Source organism: Phocoena phocoena, chromosome 12 (assembly GCF_963924675.1).
Source record: "Phocoena phocoena chromosome 12, mPhoPho1.1, whole genome shotgun sequence".
Taxonomy (NCBI): domain Eukaryota; kingdom Metazoa; phylum Chordata; class Mammalia; order Artiodactyla; family Phocoenidae; genus Phocoena; species Phocoena phocoena.
The window spans coordinates 1,366,822-1,386,726 of record NC_089230.1 but is presented as its reverse complement, the minus strand read 5'-3'; the positions used below and the strand labels follow the sequence as shown (position 1 = coordinate 1,386,726).

At 50.2% G+C, this 19,905-nt stretch overlaps 1 protein-coding gene across 2 annotated transcripts in view; it reads left to right on the top strand.

Annotated features, from left to right (window-relative positions):
* Positions 1 to 19,905, top strand: part of SMOC2 (SPARC related modular calcium binding 2) — a 153,597-nt gene that overhangs the window by 98,987 nt on the left and 34,705 nt on the right. For both annotated transcript variants that reach the window (XM_065888721.1, XM_065888720.1), the window contains exons 8-9: positions 6,001 to 6,187; positions 12,908 to 12,990. In XM_065888721.1, the coding sequence (XP_065744793.1) occupies positions 6,001 to 6,187; positions 12,908 to 12,990 (270 nt within the window). The remainder of the gene's footprint in view (positions 1 to 6,000; positions 6,188 to 12,907; positions 12,991 to 19,905) is intronic.

Here is a 19,905-nt window from a genome sequence, read left to right as displayed (position 1 = left end):
ATGTCCTAATTTACCAAGAGCCTTATTATGAACAAAGCTGGCCATACTGGTGTAACGTCAAGCTTGCTGTGTTTGTTTAGTGGGTAATGGAACACCACATCCTGTTGGACAAAAAGAAAGAAAAGACTAAGCATTTGTTAAGTACTGTTCCTGGGAGCCAGCGATGGACTCGCACGTGTATTTGGTTTATCACTGAATCCGAGATACTGTCCATCTTCAGATATACCAAAAAGGAAAATAAATATATTGCCCATTAAAATGTGGTCGATATTTTCTCATATCTTAGGATCCCTATTTTATTTTTATTAAGAGAACTTTTTACGAGTCATTTAGGTGTCGATTGTCTATCAGGAACGTGTCTCTGCACAGTGAGGTGGGCTGCAGCGTGTGTGTCCCCCAGGACAGGAGGTCTTCACCACCGCCGACGCTCTCAGGCTCTCCCGGGCCAGGCCTGCTTGGAGGCCACCGCCGCTTAGGTTTCCATCACTCGACGATCCTTTTACCCGGGCTAGAGTTTTGTATAAATGGAACGATGGCACCATATAAGTCCTGGTTTCTGCCTTTTTCACTCATTGTAATAGTTTGTAGATTCACTCTTGTTGGTCACTTATTCTCTAGTTTATATGCGCAATTGTATATCGTATGCATATACCACGATCTGGGCATTTTCCAGTAAATGGCTGTTTTAGTTGTTTCCGTTTGGGGGCTGTGATGAGTAAAGTTGCTGTGTGCGTTCTGTACTCATCGCTCTGTGGATGTGTGTTCTAATTACTCTTGGGTGAACACCTGGTGTAGACTTCACACCTGTGTGAGGAACGCAGGAGGGTCCCCACTGCACCACATCGTCGCCAGCCTCGGGGGCCTCTGGTGTGGGTCATCAGGGCCCCTCCCGCAGGCCCACGGAGGTACCTCCTGTGGGTTTACTTTGCATTTTCCTGGGGACTGGGGACGCCCGGCAGTTTTCTCACTGCTTACCGTTCAGTCACATACTTTTCGTTTTGAATTGTCCGTTCAAATCTTTGCCCAATTTAAATTAGATTATTTGTCCTTTTTATTGATTTGTAGGGGTTATTGACATAACCTGAATCTTTGTCAGGTGTGTGTGTTACGAACATTTTCTCCCCGCCTGGGGCTTGCCTTTTCACTTTCTTAATAGTGTCTTTTGGTGAGTGTAAGTTATAAAATGTATTAATAGCATCCAGGTTACCAAATTTTCATTTTGTGGGTAGGGTTTTCTGTGTCTGCCATAAAACCCCCAATATTAACGGGAAGCCCTTCAGAAGGAGAGCTGACCACAAGACTGACAGCTGCAGTGGGCATCCTTCTGAAATACGGCCAAGTCTGCAGACCATGTTTTTAGAATGGATACGATTTGTTATTGCTGCCTATAAAAATGCTTCAGGCTTTATCCAACAAAATTATTCAACCCAATCATCAATTCTAAATAATCTCTCAACTTTTCCTTTGCCCGCAACGTATTCCTCAAATGGGGACTCTCTTTGGGTGGTTTTTCTTGGACAAATTCAGTGGCTTCTTTCGACACAGCTCACCTTCCTTTGGACGCCCTCACGTTAAAATTCCTCCTGTTCATTTTTTCTCTTTCAATTCTTCTTCTTTCACACATTAACTCCCCAACATTCGGTATAAGAGAAAATTATGTAGTCAAAGCCCTTCTGAATAGGAAAGAAGTCACGGTCGGTCGTACCACCCTGCACGTGCCTGATCTCGTCTGAATAGGAAAGAAAACGTAAACATTTTCATCTAACCTATGAAAGTGGATGGTATAATTTGAATTTTGTGAGCATTAGTCATTTTATTTTCTTGCTGAATTATTTCCAGAACCCCAAACTTTATTTTTATCCATGGGAGGACATCCTTTTGGAATGGTTTCAAACCTAACTTTTCATGAGATAATTACTGCAAAACTCCAGCTTTGGTGCCCTTTGCGACACTGACCATCAGCCAGCTGCAGGCGTCTCCACTGGTACACACGCTTTCACCTGGTCCTCAGCCAGTCCCGACCAGAACTTCACAAGCGCCTTCCAACCGCCCCTCCTTCCCTCTCGCCTATTTCCACCATCGTTGTTCGGCCCTCTCCATTTTTGCTTTCTCTCAAGAGTCCCTTTTTCTGTGCTCTTTCCCACCATGTGATGAGATCTCACTGACATTTTTCTAAAACGTGGTTGGGACTTGTCTTTTTGGAGTCCCGTTCCCGTGTGTCTCAGCGATCGGGTGAGTTTCCAGTGCGATGAAATGCGACCTGTTGGCCGTTCATCTCCTTTTCCAGGCGCGATTAACATCCTGCACAGAGCAGGGGCGTCTTTGCCGGAGAGAATCCCGCTCCAGGAGCTTTTCCCCTCAGCCATCTCATTTTGGCCCCAGCGGGATGGGGCAGAGCTCAGCTGTCTCAGGAGGGTGACTGTTAGACAGATGGGACAGCCCTTTAGCCTCTGTTCCCTTGGACCATCATGAGTTTGTTTAAAGAAGATCTGCTTCCTTCCATATGGCCCTAAAATGTAAAGTGTAATTGCATTTCTCCCGTAAGAGAAACTGAATTCCCCACACGGAGCCAGGTTTACCAAATAAAATTGCATAAGTGAACGGTTCTAACTTCAGCCAGGATGTTTATATAAACAAACACGGAATCTCTTCTGACTAGGCAACGATGTCTACCGTGTTTTACAACATTCTCAGCAAATTTGAGGAGGTGGTTGACTTAATCGATACCACCCTCTTATGGTGAGCCTTCAAGTGTGATGTAAAATCCTCAGAAGGGCCATTTCAAGACCTTTCCAGAACTATTTCTATAGATACAGTATGTTCTTGGATAGAGCATGGAGAGCATTTTGTGCCCAGATAATCACACCATAAATTCTGTTCACGAGTAAAGCTTCTGAAAAAGGGCCAAGTGCACAGGAAAGTAAGCAATGTGTCTCCAGGAGAGGTTCCTGGAGCAGGCCCCGCCATCAGCTGAGCCGCCTGCATGTGGAACTCCAGTTAGGGACGGACCAGCTACTTTGAGGGTTTCAAAAGACAGGAACTAGTTGCCTCTGAAACCCTGTAGCTCAGCCTCCGTCCTCCTTAGGTTGCCCCCATGATCTAAAGTAACGAATTGGTCACTTCAGAAAGAAATGTGAGTCATTGCCATTTTGATCCCAAGCCAGTTTCCTAGTCACAGTTGGAGCGAAAGCCTCGTTAAATTAACCCTGTAACACAGGGGGTCGGTTTGATTTATGTATTTGCTGAGCAGAATCTAGAGTGCTTAGAAAAGTACAGAACTTCTAGGAAACGATCAGTATGAAATTTTTAAAACATTGGGTGGTGCTGTTATAAGAAATGCAGCACCATCCATGTTTTGTGTGTATGAGAGATGAAGCGTGTATTGGAAAGCCCCTACCCGGGTACCCTGTTAGCACCCAGAGCAGTGCCTGCTGCGGTATTTGTTGGGTGCACCAGTCAGTACAGTATGACTTCTGGTGGAAAGCACGTGCCCGATCCGGATGTCGGGCTGATTTACAATCATAGCTTTGCTATTTAAAATTCTTAACTTGCAGACTGCCCCGACCCCCCAAAAAAAGATCCACTTCTGGAAACGAAAGCCACAGGGAATTTAATGGAATTACATGGATGCCTCGGAGAGCAGAGGGCAGCTCAGACAGCTCAGGGTCCCGGAGCGGCTCGGGACCTGGTCCCTGGTCCACATACTCACAGACCACATTCCTTCCTAAAGGGGGCGGAAGCTGAGGGTGCAGGGCTGTCTCTGTAGCAGGGACCAGGGCCCTCGCTGTTAGGAACAGAACCGCATGGCGTGGCTCAAGGGCCGTTTCTTCCTTCTTCTCTCGTGTTCATTAAACAATGTAGAATGACGGTGAGATTTGAACCACCCTGGGCTTTGAGATTATCCTACAAGACGTCAGTCTGGACACACAGCATTACAGCTTCCACCCTCCTCGTCCATTTTCAGGAGGCTGAGGTCACCCAAGGAGGAAGCACCGTGAGTGTCTTCTGAGACGGAGTGAGGGGAGAATCCCAGGCTCCCCGTACCTTTGTGTTCTTCCAGGACGTGTGCAGGGATGCCATGCTCACACGGTAGCAGCATCCGATAATACAGTCAGTAGATGAACTCGTCACAGCATTGAACGTACATGTGACTATCCTCAGATTGTAAATGGAATTACTAGGGAAAGAAAATCTAGGTGGTTTTGTAACTATTAATGCCATGACTATGAGTTATCTCAAAACAGATTTATTGAGTGCCTGTGATATGCCAGGCATTTTAAAAATATATATATATTTTCAGGCATTTTTTCAGTGCTGGAAAAATAATGAAAATGAGAGCTAACCTTTATGAAACAGGGTTTCTGTGACACACTGCACGGGGAACCTCCTTCAGTCTGGTCACCTGAGTTGTCACCTGCGTCAGGTGCCTAACTCCTGAGTACCATGCCCCCATCACCAGCCACAGCGGCACTGACACAGAAGCACACTTCTTCCCAGCTCTCGGGGGTTCCCCACCTGTGCGGTGTCACATCTACAGTCATAACCTCCCTGTAAACTGTAGTTAGTTCGTTTCAAAGCAGACTAAAACATAATTTGTGGAAAATTACTTTCTAAGCAGGAAATTGCTCTACAGATTTTATTTAAAATATATTCGTCCAATATGTTGTCTGTTTTCTTTTCCCTTTTACGGAGAAATATGAAAACAAAAGAATCTTTAGATCCCAAATGACAGCTCAGGTGAGGGAGAGCCTGTTCTGAGACAGCCCTGGGTCCGAGGGTGAGAGGTCTTGCGGTGGGCTGTTTGTTCGCGATGGCTGTGATTCGGTGCAGAGGCCAAGCCAGAGAAACCCCACTCCAAGGGCGGAAACTGGAAACTAGCGCCCACATTTGGAATTCTTTTTTTTTTTTCTTTTTGCGATACGCTGGCCTCTCCCTGCTGTGGCCTCTCCCGTTGCGGAGCACAGGCTCCGGATGCGCAGGCTCAGCGGCCATGGCTCACGGGCCCAGCCGCTCCGCGGCATGTGGGATCTTCCCGGACCGGGGCACGAACCCACGTCCCCTGCATCGGCGGGCAGACTCTCAACCACTGCGCCACCAGGGAAGCCCCTGGAATTCTTTAACACGGGCGAGGAGGAGGTTTAGTTCGCTGCTGTGAATTTTTAATGCCATATATTTGGGCTGGAAGGATGCAGAACAGGAACATTTGGAATATTCTGTGCCCAATGTTTTCTGGATTAAATTTTAAAGCTCGTGTGAATCTCTAGTGAGGGATAAAGTGGTCTTCACCTTCATTTGACTCAAATTCATTACCATCTGAGGATCACTGAGTAGCATGGATTCGTTTATATGGTTCTAAGGCATTCTCGGTCTATTTGGGGCAGAAGGTGCATCTAAGTAAGCTCATGTCTAAACGCAAAAAAGAAATTGAATTTATTAACATAAAAAGACATAAGGCTTTATACGTGGAAATACCCGGCCCTGGAAATTTTTTAAGTGATCGCTTAGTTTTCGTGTGGATGAGCTTCAGCGCTAAGCCCTGGACACAGCTTTAAAAACAGTCCCTCGTCTTCTTCTTGACTAATTTCCAGAAACGCAGCTTGTTTCGGAAATATTGCAGTTGGGAGTTCCAGACTCAGCCTCAGTCAGCCCTCGGGGCGAGTGGGGGGCTGCTTTTCCAGGACCCTCCTGGGGGGTGTGGGTAGTGGTGCCAGCACATCGCGGCTGCAGCGGGAGGGGCCGCGAGGACTCGCTGGGACTGGACCACGTGCCTGCTGGCCCGGGCCCCTGATGGGGACCCAGAGCAGAGGACCGTGGCCGTCCCTGGGGCCTGGGTCCCACCTGTGGCCTCCGGGGGTCCACGGGGCGTCAGATCCACCTGTGGACGCTGACCGCCCGCCCTGACCCTCCTCGCCGGCCCCTCCGTTTCCCGTTCAGTCTCATCCCCTGTAGGCTCCCCGGGTGACCCGCCGCGGCCTCACGCGTTTCTCCTTCTCGCTGCAGTGTCCTCGTGTGACCAGGAGCAGCAATCGGCCCTGGAGGAGGCCAGACAGCCCAAGAACGACAACGTGGTCATCCCCGAGTGCGCCCACGGCGGCCTCTACAAGCCGGTGCAGTGCCACCCCTCCACGGGCTACTGCTGGTGCGTCCTGGTGGACACCGGCCGCCCCATCCCGGGCACGTCCACCAGGTAAGTCTCCGTGGGGCCGGGAGACCCCGGAATGCAGAGCCCCCATGGTTCCCACCTGCCGCAGATGCGATGCCCGTGCCCCGGACCTCACCCCACTTCTCAGTGTGGCGTTAACGCCTGTGCCGGTGGGAGCCCATCTCCCTGACGTCACCAGGAGCTGGCGATGCCAGCGATGGCACGAGGGTGGTGAAGACAGACTTTTTAGGCAATTTTGCTCCTATCTGTATTCACGCAGGCTGGAAGTTTGAAAAATGGCTCTGGTATCCAGGCTGGGGTGGGCACCTAGAATGTATCATCTATCACCTCAGCTTCTTTTGTCCCCGGTGTTGGTGAAGGGGACCTCGCATTTCACAGGAGCCGATTGCCCAGGACAGCTCTCTGTAGTCCAGAGATACCTGTCTCCTGAGATTGCCACTGAAAAAGAAAGAGAGTACTGAGGTCAGGGGCAACAGTAGTTACTCAGGATCTGAAATACAAACCGACCCATTCTTTCATGTTTTGTGTGAGTCTGAGCAAAGAAAGTCTTTTTTTTTTTTTTTTTTTTGGCGTACGCGGGCCTCTCACTGCTGTGGCCTCTCCCGTTGCGGAGCACAGGCTCCGGACGCGCAGGCTCAGCGGCCATGGCTCACGGGCCCAGCCGCTCCGCGGCATGTGGGATCTTCCCGGACCGGGGCACGAACCCATGTCCCCTGCATCGGCAGGAGGACTCCCAACCACTGCGCCACCAGGGAAGCCCAAAGCAAGTCATTTTATAATAGCACCGGGAGAAGACCTGATATTTGTTCCTGGAAATAGTGTGAACAAGTAAAAGGATGTTTTTGTGGCTCTTGGTCATATGAATTGACCTTTGGTTTTTCATAGATTGGTATAAAAGTAGTTTACAGGTAAAGGACACTATGACCTCTCACGTGTGAACCAGTTTACGCCCTGGTTCCCTCTGCAGCACTGAGGCCTGAGGACCTTGGTGCCTCCTAAGGTACTTCCCCCAATTTCTCAAGGGTGACCGTGGTGCATGTAGAAGGGGAAACGCGCCCATGTAGATTCCGGGAGCTGGAAGGACAGGTAACCAGCTGACTTTTCCTCATGAGAAAGTCCAGCCACACCTGGAGCCCCATCTGGCTCATTCGGGAGACCAGGCTCCTTGGGGATGGGAACCCCAGGCCCCGGCCACCCTGGACCTCGATGGGGTGTCCAGGCCAGAGACTGAGGTTCCCTCTGCGGGTGGTCGATTGTTTCAAACATAAAGAGAACATAAATCTTCCCAGGGTTTTGTGTGAGAAATTGCTCTGCTCGTTCCTGAACGCATCTGTATGTAGGGAGTGATCCTTTCTAAGAAACCTTTCTTGGGAAATGACATTTCCATTACTTCAAACTCAGGCTTGTGGACCCCAGGCCCAGCTGCAGGGGCACTCAGAACGATCTCATAGCTCCGGCCAGCAAAAGTCCTCACGCTGTCAGAGCCAGGCCTCCAAGACTGGCTCAGATGCTGAGATCAGCTTTATCGCACTGTCCCTGTAGAACCTATAAACATTTTTATCTTACAGTCAGACGAGAAACACAAGAAGCCCTCCTCCCTCCTGTCCGTCCTGATTTCATTCTGTCCAGACTTCTCTGGAACAGAGTACCAAGTTCTCATTTTCCCTATTTTTTGTATAGGAGGGAGGGACTCTGTCTTCTTTGAGTTTCAAGAAACAGACTTAAATTAGACCCAGGGGAGGAGACCCCCTCCTACTCGAGCTGTACTTTTCTCTCATTCGTTCATTCCTCTCTTCATCCTCTCCGATGCTGACTGTCATGACCCCGACACCATCAGAACTGAGGCTAGTAGCGAGGGGGGTGTCAGAACCCACACGTTTCCCACAGGGCTCCGTCCATCGAGGCTGAGCTGTCCTTACGGCCCACCAGTCTTAAACGTGACCGCACCCAACGCTCTCGGGGACAGAGGCTCCGATTATTTCCGCGGTTAAAGGACGTGATTTTCATGAGCCGCTATTGTTCCCTCTGCTCTGCATCTTCAGTACGCAAGCACGCTCTGGCCTGATTCCTGTCCTGACTTCTAGAAGCATCACACGGCCGTGACAGCATAATGTGGCTTTGCTGACAGCAAGAAAGGCCTTCCCCATGGACCCTCGGTGGGCCTCCCCTCACTCTAACTGGCCAGAATGTCACCCTCTGACCAGGCTACCACCTGTCAGGGAGGGCCCTGGGCCCCATCATTCAGCACCCAGGCATGGACGGGGCCACCCCCTGGGCCCCCAAGGCCACGCAGAGCAGGTTCTACGTGTGACAGAGTCTAGCACAGAAGCAATACGATCCCTTAAAGCTCCGAGAAACAGTCCCCTCCCTGTCACCCAGAGGTTCACTTTTTATTCACTAAACGTTTGAAATCCCTCAATGTTGCAGGCGCCGCTCTAGGGGCTGGGGGTATTCAGGGAACAAAGCGGACAGAACCCTGTGCCTCCATGGAGCTTATGTTCCATGGGGGGAAAGGGACACAGACCAAACCGCAGAAGCAGAAAAGCTGAACATGAGGTCATGTGCCGGCTTGTGATAGCTGCACTGGAGGACGACACACGGGAAATAGGGAACGGAGGGGCAGCTTCAGCGGGATGGCCGGGGGCTCCCAAAATGCTGAGGTCGGATTCAGGCCCAGAAGGATCTGGGGAGCAAGCCGATGATATCTGCGGGGGGCAGTCCAGACGGAGGGGGGAATGTGGCCCCCCGACAGCGTAGGTCCCAGAGCTAGAATCTAGTTACGTTTTGGTCAAAAGGGAGGATGTATCGATTAGGAAACTCTTCACTTCTGTTAGTGATAAACCTGACAAATAGGCATAAACAGGGAGGGACTATGTAATCTAAGGAAGGGGTGCAGAGATGGAAGGAGTTCCCTTTCAGTGGATGCTGTGACTTGGTGATGTCACTGAGGACATAGGGTCTCCCAGGTCTTTCCTCTGACATCCTCATGTGTTGCCTTTGCCCTTGGACAGACTCCCCTCATGGTCACAAGATGGCTTCAGGGATCCGGCCATCTCATTCAGACACCACACGCTCAGAGGACACACAGCCCATCTCTCTCTTTCTTAGGAACCAAACAACCTTTCCTAAAAGTCCCCTAGCTGACTTAAGTCATGGATTATTGGCCGTAATTGGATCATGTGACTACAGCTAAACCCATCACTGGCAAGAGAAATGGAACTGGTTTAAACAGATTTCTACATGGATACTGGGAAATCAGTCAAAATCGTCAAGTTTAAGGCATATCTTATGAGATGCTGGCCAGCGTCACCAGCCCTCACTTACCCCTGCTTCTGCTGTGATTGAGTAGCAATGTCACAGAAAGTCTTCTGCATTATTGTTTACATACTTTCTGGTGCATAAATGCTATTTTCTTGCAATTTTTCTGAAATAAGCCGTTCCAGGGAGATACTTTATAGTTTTGATTTATGTTTGGGTAGACAGTTCAAGTTCCCCCCGCCCGAATCATTCTCTATATTTTCTGATGGGGAAGAATAATTTAAAAACCCAAGAACAGTGAGATGACATAAATATCAAACGCATTCTCATTGTAAGCTAGTCCTCCTTTCCTGTGTCATCAGGAAGGGTAATTACAAAGCACACGTTTTGTTACAGGCTTGTGCCAAGGACGATAAACGCACAGAGGCAGAGAGCAGCCACGGGGCAGAATTTCTAGGTGGGCTGGTCGTCAGGTAGAAACATGAGTTGGACCGCGTGCTGACGCATCTGCTGGTCTCCCTGCCTTTTTGAGTCAAAACTGACATCTTGGCCAAGGCGTTCAGAGCCCCTGCAGGCCGGAGCCCAGGCCACGCGTGGTGGAGCAGGACCTGGGAGGAGGGGGGCAGGTCGCTGATTAATAGAGGGGAGAGCTGGCGTGAGCTATCGGGTTAAGCGTGGATCAGGCTGACCGCCAGCTACTACATTAGCGCCCAGAACGGAGGGACTTCTCTTTCACTTTCTTGTTGGCCAATGAGGGTTTGTCCACCCGCCACCAGGCTGCAGGCTGCTCTGGCCTGGCACGAGGACCCCGTCCCCAGCCTGTGGAGCCCACGCGGCTTGCTGGCCGTGTGAGCATGAAATCGAATTTCTCCCTGGCAGAGAGCCTGGTATCTGATGGGCAACCAGACGATTAAGAGATGTGCTTTTTTATCTTATACAAATAAGTGAAAATAAACACTATTAGAAAGGATGCTGACAGATGTCAGCACCATTTAAATGGCTTTATCTTCGAAGGCACTGATTCTATTTCTTGAGATTGTCATGTCCGCAAGTCCCAGTGTTCTTTACAAGGAGCAGAATGCTGCCGTTTAAACGTACATCTTTATATCAACATCAGTGCTGGGATTCTTGAGACATCTACAGCCCAGATATGGAGCAAAACCAGGATGATCACGCAGTAAGGTTAATTTTAATTTCCAGGCGGCTTCAAAGACTCAGGATGGGGTTGGCAGTTTTGTGGTTTCTTATCACCACATGGGGGTACCGGCGTTGACTCCACGCCTTTGACAGGCTGTACACAGAGTTCGTACTAGCGGTCCAACTTCTTAACATGACAGAATGGCCGGTGGCTGACGTTCTCACAGGTCAAACATCCCAGGGGTGGCTGGGCCGTTCGGCCTCCCCGGGAGCCCCATCCCTAGTTGTACCTGCTTGGTTAGGAGCTGGGACTTTGCTTGTCCTTTCACAGCTCACATTTCACTGGTTGCTGGCTGTGAAGGTGTCAGCTGTAGCGTGGGTACCACTTCCAACCTCCCCAGCCCCACGGACGCTGATCTAGAGTCTGAAACGAGGAGTTTTCAGTCCTGAGCACGTGCTCCGTTTCCCCAGATTTAACAAGCGTGAGTAGCGACGAGCTCTTAGCCATCTCTCCGTTACCTGGCTTCTCTCCCGAATGTTCCCCTAGGGAATTTCTGGCTCCTTACCTACCTGTCTCAGTCCCAGGTGGGAGAGGAGACACCAGGTGGGTAAGAGGTCCCTTCGCCCCCGTTCATTCCTGTGACCGTGGTTCCAGTGCCATCTGCACTGAACCCCACTGCATTTCCAAAGGATGTGAGTCAATGGCTTTCGGCGAAAACGTGATAGCTTAACTGTTAGCCGGAGTGTGTCAGGGACTCTTTAATTTCAAAAACAACATTTCAAAAAGGCATATTAAGTTTGTGTGAGTGGGGTGTTAAGTTTTCTGGTATCAAAGAGGCTATTCAGGATGTGAGTGGCTGGAGGAGCTCGTGGTGCCCTGGCTGTGTTTCAACCACGCTGGACCCGACCCTCCAAGACCGGCCCCGGCTCCCCGGGCGCCAGGAAGGGATGCCGAGAAAGGATCCCTTCAGCGAGAAATTTCATTCTTTTATTTTCTAGGGTGGGAAAACAAGAAATAATGAAAAATAAGAATCAGAAATGATCCCTATGAAGTAAACATGATCTCGTATCTCTTTCTGAGAGAGTGAAAAGGGGAAACGGGCAGCGAGAGAGGGTGAGGCCTCAAGGGGACTTTGTTCATATCCAGAGAATCAGCAGCCCGCGGACCTGACCGTCCCGCCTGCGCCCACCCCCGACCGGCTCTGACTGTCGTTCACATTTTCCAAGAATCCTTCCTGACCCCTGAGACTGCATTAAGAGCCCTAAGGGCAGGTTCTCACAGCCGCCAGGCCTGCTACTGAATTGTCGACGTCCCCATAAGACTGGGCGCTTCCCCCCAGGGGATGTGCATCTCCCTGAGTCTCCCACCAGAGGGGCGGGTGCTGGGAGTCTCTCCACGTATCCCACCCAAGGGGCTTTATAAAGAGCCTTGAAGGAGGCTCCGCTGGGCGAGCTGTCCACCTGGGCCTGGATCTAGAGCCCAGCCGGCAGATCCATCCAGAATTACTGCGAAGTGCCCGTTGCCCGAAGTGAAGTAGCCGGCAGGCACCCCGGGTCCCGCCTGCTCAGATACCAAGGGCCACCCTGTTCCTGTTGACTCCGTGGGCCCAGCACATACTCTTTTTATTTTATTTTATTTTGCGGTATGTGGGCCTCTCACTGTTGTGGCCTCTCCCGTTGCGGAGCACAGGCTCCGGACGCGCAGGCTCAGCGGCCATGGCTCACGGGCCCAGCCGCTCCGCGGCATGCGGGATCTTCCCGGACCGGGGCACGAACCCGCGTCCCCTGCATCGGCAGGCGGACTCTCAACCACTGCGCCACCAGGGAAGCCCCTCAGAACATACTCTTTATTCTTTGAACCCTGAGACAACCTTTTGTAGCTTCGGGAGTTAGATTTTGAATTCGTTGGCCTTTGAGTAACATAGCAGTCTAGAATTCGGAGGCCCTCTCTGAGACTTTGCACTCTTTCCCGGGGACTGTGACCCTGCCCTCACGTACGGATTGTGCTCGCATTTCCCCTCCTCCGCCCCTCCCCCCACCCTGAACCGTATCAAAATCCCGTCCTAGGCAGGGGCTTTCGGCAGCCACTCTAGAGGTTGTGTTTCAGAAACTGGATGGAGGAACAGAGCGCTGGGCGTCCTGCTTCTTCCTACTGACTGTGAAGAATATACTAAATTGCCACAAAGGTCACCAAAGGTCATACATCCCGAGCGCTGTAACGCGAGGAAGAGATGCCCAGTGTGTCCCGGGGACCAAGGAAGCCTGCGGTGTGAACACACGGGTGTGGAAGGCAGCCCCCATCGCGATGTCTCTAACTGGCTCTTCTCTCTTTCCTTCCCCTCCTCCTAGGTACGAACAGCCGAAATGTGACAACACGGCCAGGGCTCATCCTACCAAAACAAGGGATTTGTACAAGGGCCGCCAGCTCCAAGGTGAGTGGAACGACGGGTTCGGTCGGATGCGCCAGCTGCCACTTCGAGTTTTCTTGCAGATTTAGGATGAGGAAGGATCTCAAGCGAATTTAGTTGCAAAGAATGATTTCAAATTAACAGAGGCAGTGAGTTTAACCTTATGATTATTGAAAATACATTCCCAGAAATGTTTTATGGATGTTCTCTTTGATCAGAAAGCCCATAAGTGTTTGTGATACACCAAAAATGACGGTTCCAACAGTTAAACCTCGAGCCCCGCCTGGACCCAGCGTCTTCCAGGAATTTATGTGAGGTTGAACTTGGTCGTGTGGCGTGAGCCCCGCGCCGGCCGACCCCCGCCGGGTTGCAGTTATCTGATGAGATCTCAGGGTTAGCGACATGACTCCTGCATCATGGCAGTTTCACGGGCATCGGTGGGATGCAGCCAAGCTGGAGGCTATTTTGCTTCATTTCCATCCTCTTTCTTTCCTTTAAATGCCTCCAGATTGTGTACACGTAGCCACAGCCTCAGAGACCATGAAAACCATTCTCTAACGTCTTTCTTCTAGAGCGAGTGGTGGATCTTGGTCTTACACAGAGTCTGGATAATTTCCTGTTTAGAAAAATTCTGTGGTCCTTGCATGATTTGTACTGTCAATGATAAAGAGGGTTTTACAGTCCGAAAGGTAAAGATGTTTCTCTGCTGTGAGCAGAGGTAGAGAAGACTAGAGGGTCACCCATCCACCTCCATATCCCTCCAGCCATACCTGGAACGAAGGCACTGGACACAGAGGGAGCAGAGAAGGCAGGACCTGGTCTGGGGACGGGGGGAGCAGAGCACAGCCATGCTGCCAAAACCACTCTGCTGCCTCATGCTTGTTCTGAGACATTTGTCGTGGGTCTTCCGCTGTTTCCCCTCTCCACACCTTCCTTTCGATGCAGGTGGAGGAATCTCTGACATTATTGTGATCATCGCACGATGTCTCTCTGTGTGCGTGGTCAGTGGGGTTTATGTTCATGAATCAGGCTGCTTTCTGGATCCTGGAGCTCCCCGAATGGTGTCCTCCAGTCAGAAGGGCGCTCTCTCCCTCCCTTGTCTGGTACAATCTCTTGCCTCTGCAGTCAGGTTTTAACACCGGTGGACAATAGTTTTCTTAACAGGAAAGAATGGATTTAGCATATGCTTGGTCCATGGCAAGACCCCAGTGAATGTTTGCTCCTTTTAGCTAGTCTTAGCCGTGCCGCAGAGACTTCAGGCAATCTGTTCTTTGTCTCTGAGGTTCCAAGACTCTCGATTTTTTTTTTAAGATGTTTTTGATGTGGACTATTTTAAAAGTCTTTGTTGAATTTGTTACACTATTGCCTCTGTTTTCTGTTTTGGTTTTTTGGCCACGAGGCATGTGGCATCTTAGCTCCCTGACCAGGGGTCGAACCTGCACCCCCTGCATTGGAAGGTGAAGTCAACCACTGTTCCCTCAATTTTTTTTTTTTTTTTTTGATAATCCAAAACTGCATTACTTCTAAATTGAGATGCATGTGATTTTTGCACATATAACATGAATGTCATTAATGAATGTGCGGTCAGGCTCTGCTCTTCACTAGTTAGAGATGCTACGACAGGCAGAACACAACCCATCCCATCTCCTCTTGGTGGGTGTGCTTGGCTAGGAAGGAATGTGCGTTCGTGGTGGAATCCAGTACATGGAACCCTGGGCTGGGACTCTGGATTTAAAGGCTGCAGTGGTCACTCGTCTTCTGGGAAGTGCTGACCCTGGATATTGAGAAGTACCATGTGACATCACTCCTGGCTCGTCTGGGAGTCAGATGGGCCATTTAGAGAAAGAGCATCTAGCACTTCAGGGAAAACCGTGTGAAGAGGTGCACCTCAGAGCTACAGAAACCGCACCCCGTCGGAGAGGAGGTCGGTTAGGCTGAGCACAAAGGTGCCCTTTCCTTCCCCCACCTTCAGAGAAGCCCAAGTCCCCAGGCACGAAAACCATCTTCCACAAGCTCGGTAAAGGTCAGCTTGTTTTGCAATTGTAGATGTTTGGGAGTGTACCGTTCATGACCACTTAATCATTTTGCTTTTTTGGAGATAATTATCCTTATTAGGGAAAAACAAGTAGGTCTTAAAATAACTCCTGGATCGAGGCTGTTCTTATGGAGAGGAGAAAACAATTTCCAGGATAACACAGCACCGTGGTGGGTAGGCAGACACTTGTTAAGTCACGTGCCAATGCGTTTTCTTCTAAAAAGGGATGGTTTTCATTTTAAGCAGTTTTTCTAAGTTTCGGCCAATAAGGGTCCTTTATTTTTCAAGCCAGGCTGATAATATCCTCACACACGATTCACGTTTTAGGGGCTTTGTTGATTGCCAGATGTTTATCTACATGCTGTGTAGGGGAGTGCGCAGATTCCCCGGCTCACACTAACTGAGGGAAAATGAGCATTTAATCTTCGGAGGCATTAAAAAGCATTTAATCTTTTACCCCATGGACAGATCAAGTCCCAGCCTGAGGGGTCGCTTCTTGAGAAATGGGTCATGATTTTGGATCTCGAAGATTCTTCGTTTCTTCTGTAACTTTCCTCACACGACTCATACCGAGGCATCCGACCACACTTTCTCCCTCTGCAAACCTGCCCTGCCTCATTTTGCGCTGACATCTCTTAATCTCAGCGGCTTTTGAACCAACCTACGTGCCCTGCTCCCAGGCCTGCCCGTCACTTCCTTCATCCCCTTCCGCCTTCTCTTGTCTCAGCTGCAGGGCTCCTCACGGCTACGGGGAGTCTCCGTCGCCAGGACCTTGCCCATCACCCCCTGCTGCACCTTCCCCGGTCCTCTGTGCACCCTGCAGGACCCGGCTTCTTGGGGAGGCTACCCCTGGCTGACGCCAACCATGTGTGCGCCCACTGCATCCAGGGTACCTGATGCGGCTTTGCAGGTGTTGAGTTACAAGCTCCACCCTGTGTGCCACGTGGTTCTCCTGAGAGATGGGCTGACCCCTGGGACGCCCACCAGCCAGCACAGCAAGGGGCACACAGGAGGCCCTGGATGCCTGGAAAAGAGTTTGCAAATTAAGGGCACCAGGCGGGGTTTCTTTTCCTATTCTGAGCCTTTCTGACTCTTCTGTATTGAGTGATAACTGGTAGACTTAGGTTTACCTAGTGGTTTTCCTGACTTAAAGGGCACAGAGCGTGAGTCTTCGACGAGTGGGATTTCTGTGTGGGAAGAGGGTGACCTGATACACAGAGTTCATTGTTCTGATCTGACGTCAGGGTGCCCTCTGACCAGGAGAAGGAGGGAGAGCCCACCCTGTTCTGTCTCCTTGGTGGAGAGCCTTGCACACCCACGTGTGGCAGCTGAAGGCCACGGGAGGCCACACATGTGACCGTTGCAGAGATGAGATGCCGGCAGAGGCCACGGCGGATGGAGATGTGCCTGCACTTGGCGCCCAGAGAGCAGCCCGTCCACAGACCTGGGTCCCCCATCCCTGTAGAGGAACTGGTTCTGGAGGGAGCTGGTGGGAAAGATTGATGAGGGAGAGATTATTACAAGTAAAGTCAACATAAGTAAGTTTTATGGCTCAGAGTTTATGGTCTCCTCTAACTTGTACCGATCAGATGATTTGTGTCTTTACACTTAAATACACTTTTTGTCTGACTGTCATTCTGAGGTGCGATTTTAGCAGGATCAGCAGGCTTTCAGTCTCTCTGGGCGTTTGCTTCATTTAGTCTCTTCTGATGGAGCAGCCACTGGTTTTGTTAGTCATCAGCTGCAGTGCAATGCAATCAAATACTTGTAGGCATTTGATAAGGAAGAACCCAAAGATAGGAGGGCAGGTAGAAAGAGTTCTGAGAGCAGGTGAGTCCACAGGGAGAAACCTCATCCCCTACTCCTACCCCTGCTTTGCTCCATCAATTTTGGGGGAAGCTCTGATGTCCTTCTGGGGCTTCAGAGTGTCAGTGGTGCAGCCCCAGGACCAACAAGAGGGTGGTGCTTCATCCCCCAAACCAGAGCCGTCAACTGTCCCCTGCCCCACAGACCTCCTCCATGCTGGCACCCAGATCTGCCACGTGTATTTATTTTGATTAAACAGCCCCACCCATAACATCTCCGGCATCCCTGTGGACCTCACAGCAATCAACAGCGGTCAAAGCCCCCTCCCTAACCTAAAGGCCCCTCTGAGGGAGAGTTAAGCCACCACACAGAGCCTTTTGAAGTCAACAGCCATGAAAATCTCTCTTCTCAGGGCCTTAGTGATTGCAGGTACAGTAGGGTCTTTGATTCCATTAGAAGCCCTCAAAGCGCCACCCGGATTTTCCAAGCAATATTTTAGCACAACTCTAAATGTTTTCAGAATTAATTATGATTTCCTGAGGCAGCATAAAATGATCCTTACGTTGCCCGAGGTAATTAGACCCTGAACCTGGCATCTGTGCCGAGGACTGCATGGCACTTAGGGACTGGTGTTTACTCTCCTCCAAAGTGACCTGGGCCTTTGAGGCTCTTTCAAAGATAATAGGAGATGTCAGTATTTCACCCGTTAGAAATGTCGGCGTCTGTGGTTCCGTGTCACATCAGGTACTGACTTCACAGGCAGTAATGATTTGAGCTGGGCAGGGAGCACGCTCGCTGGGGACCCTCCATGTGCTCTGCACCCGCAGTGAGCTCCTCACACCCCCAGCTTGGAGAGGCTTCCTGGTACCTGTCTCCCAGCACGAAGCCTCGCGGAGGTGAGGACAGGTGTGCTGTGTGTAGGAGAGGGTTTTAAACAGCGTTTTGCTCTTAAGAGCTGTCTGGTGACTTTATAGCTAAACATCATTGCTGGTTCACTCGGTGTCCAAGTGTGGGTTGGATTCCGGCGTGGAAGGGACTGTTCTGCAGTGCTTGGGACAGGGACTGAGCTCCGTTATTTTATTTTTCGACTGGCGAGCTTGGTGATTAAGTATGAAATTTAAACTCTAAATCTGTACCTGAGTAAGATGACTAATCCTCTAGAAGAAAACTGCATTTCGTAGAAAGCACGACAAAGAAAGGGACCGTTAAATCCAGTTTCCCTGAGGACGGGATGTTACAAGTAGAAACTCAGTTAAAAGCACATGTGTAATCTCCATCCTAAAGATCTATAAGACAGGAATCCAGGAACAAGGGAAGCCAGGGGAGTCCAGGGTTTGGGAACATGCAGTATCCTGCAGGTGTGTCCTGAGACGTGGGCTCTGTCTCAAGATGTCACAGAGAATCACTCACAAGGAACTGGGAAAAGCCTGATCAGACACGAGGGAACATGTGTGAAACAAATCCTTTATTTGGTACTTAGCAGTTTCTTTAAAAAAAGAAAAAAAGTCGATAAGATGCCAGGATGTGCAGAGGCATCCAGAAGACGAGAACTAGAACGTAACCATTGTACTTGGCAGAAGTCTTAGGTTTTTATTAGAATATTTAGTTCAGTTGATATTTTTCTACATTTTTAAGAGAATAGGAGAAATTGGAGAAGGCTTGGAGGAGATCATGGGAATTACTCATTCGCAATAAGGTAAGAACAAATAAAGGCAAGTTGAGGAAACAAAGGCTATTTTTTTTTCTTAACATGAAGAGGAAAGAAAAATAAAGGTCAACTGAAAATGTGAAGTGACTTACAAAAAGGCGTTGGGCACTTCTTCCATTTATTAAGGCCGAACTGAATGGAGAAAAGTGAGTGTTGGGGTTATTTCTTGAGTTTTCTGAAGGAACCCAAGAAGAGCATCCTTACCCTTTAGGAGGTACCTGCACGGGGAGCCGAGAAGTCTAAACTCATGGAAGTCTTCAGTATTAGGTAGAAACGTGCTTTCCAAGGGGCAGGAGAAGGGAGAGACCATCTGTTTCCTTCCTATTCTTTCAAGTGAAATCTACAACTCGGGTTCACTAAAAACAATTTACGCACTTGTCCTGTGCGTACAGCTGCTGGGCAGCCTGCTGTTTTCGACTTCACATTCTCTCTCTTTGTTGCCGGCGGCACTGACTCGCTCCAGCCAAGTTCCCAGACAGGCGCTGAGCAGATTTCTCATCCCTCATCCGCATCCGTGGCAGAAGCCTCCTAGGAGGTACGGGCCAGCCAGGCGTCCATCCTGATGGTAACGGCCGTCGCCGCCAGATGAAGTCCAAGCTTGGATGAGGCCGTCACGCTTCAGCCTCACCCCTTGCCCCTTCTCCCCACCGTGGAACCCACATCTCAGCCCAGCCACTCGTCTGCTCCAGAAAAGGGATGCGTGCGTCCAGAAGCCCAGTTCTCTCTCAGTGACTGGCCCTTCATAACCATCGGCCTTGTTGGAAAGTTCTTTACATTTTCTACATCTTTGTGCCCTTCACTGTAAATGCGCTGTTTTCCCAGTCTTTTCTCAGCGCACGTAACCACTCCTGATTTGGCCTCGATCTTGGATAGGCTGTGGGCTCCGAGGTTACAGCCCACGATCTGCAGATCCCCCAGGCCCGGTGGGCACACAGGCCCGAAAGAAAGTGTTCCCTGGTCCCTCCTCATCAGCGAACAAAGCGGTTCAGACCCCCTCTGTTGCCCTCGCGCTGTCTGTACTCCAGCCCTTTGCTGAATCGTCCTCATCGGTCCCGTTATCCTCCTGGTTATCCCCTGTTTTAAATCCAGAACTGTCTGAACCCTGCAACCACACTTACCTTCTCTGTTGTACCTTCCTGTTGTTAACTTAGGATTCCTTCTTTGTAAACTCAAGCCTATGGGGCAGCTGGCCCAAGGCCAGACGCTTTGGGGGACGCAGAGCTCCTCAAAACCCAGTGCCAATCCCCTCCGGAGGAGAAGATTGATCCCAGGACTGATGCTCTTAAACAAGACAGCAACGCTGTAACAGTTAGAAAAATCAGGGAGATGGAGACTGGTGCATAACAGTTTCCCCTTCTATCTGAAAACGTCATGCTTTCATTCTTAAAAC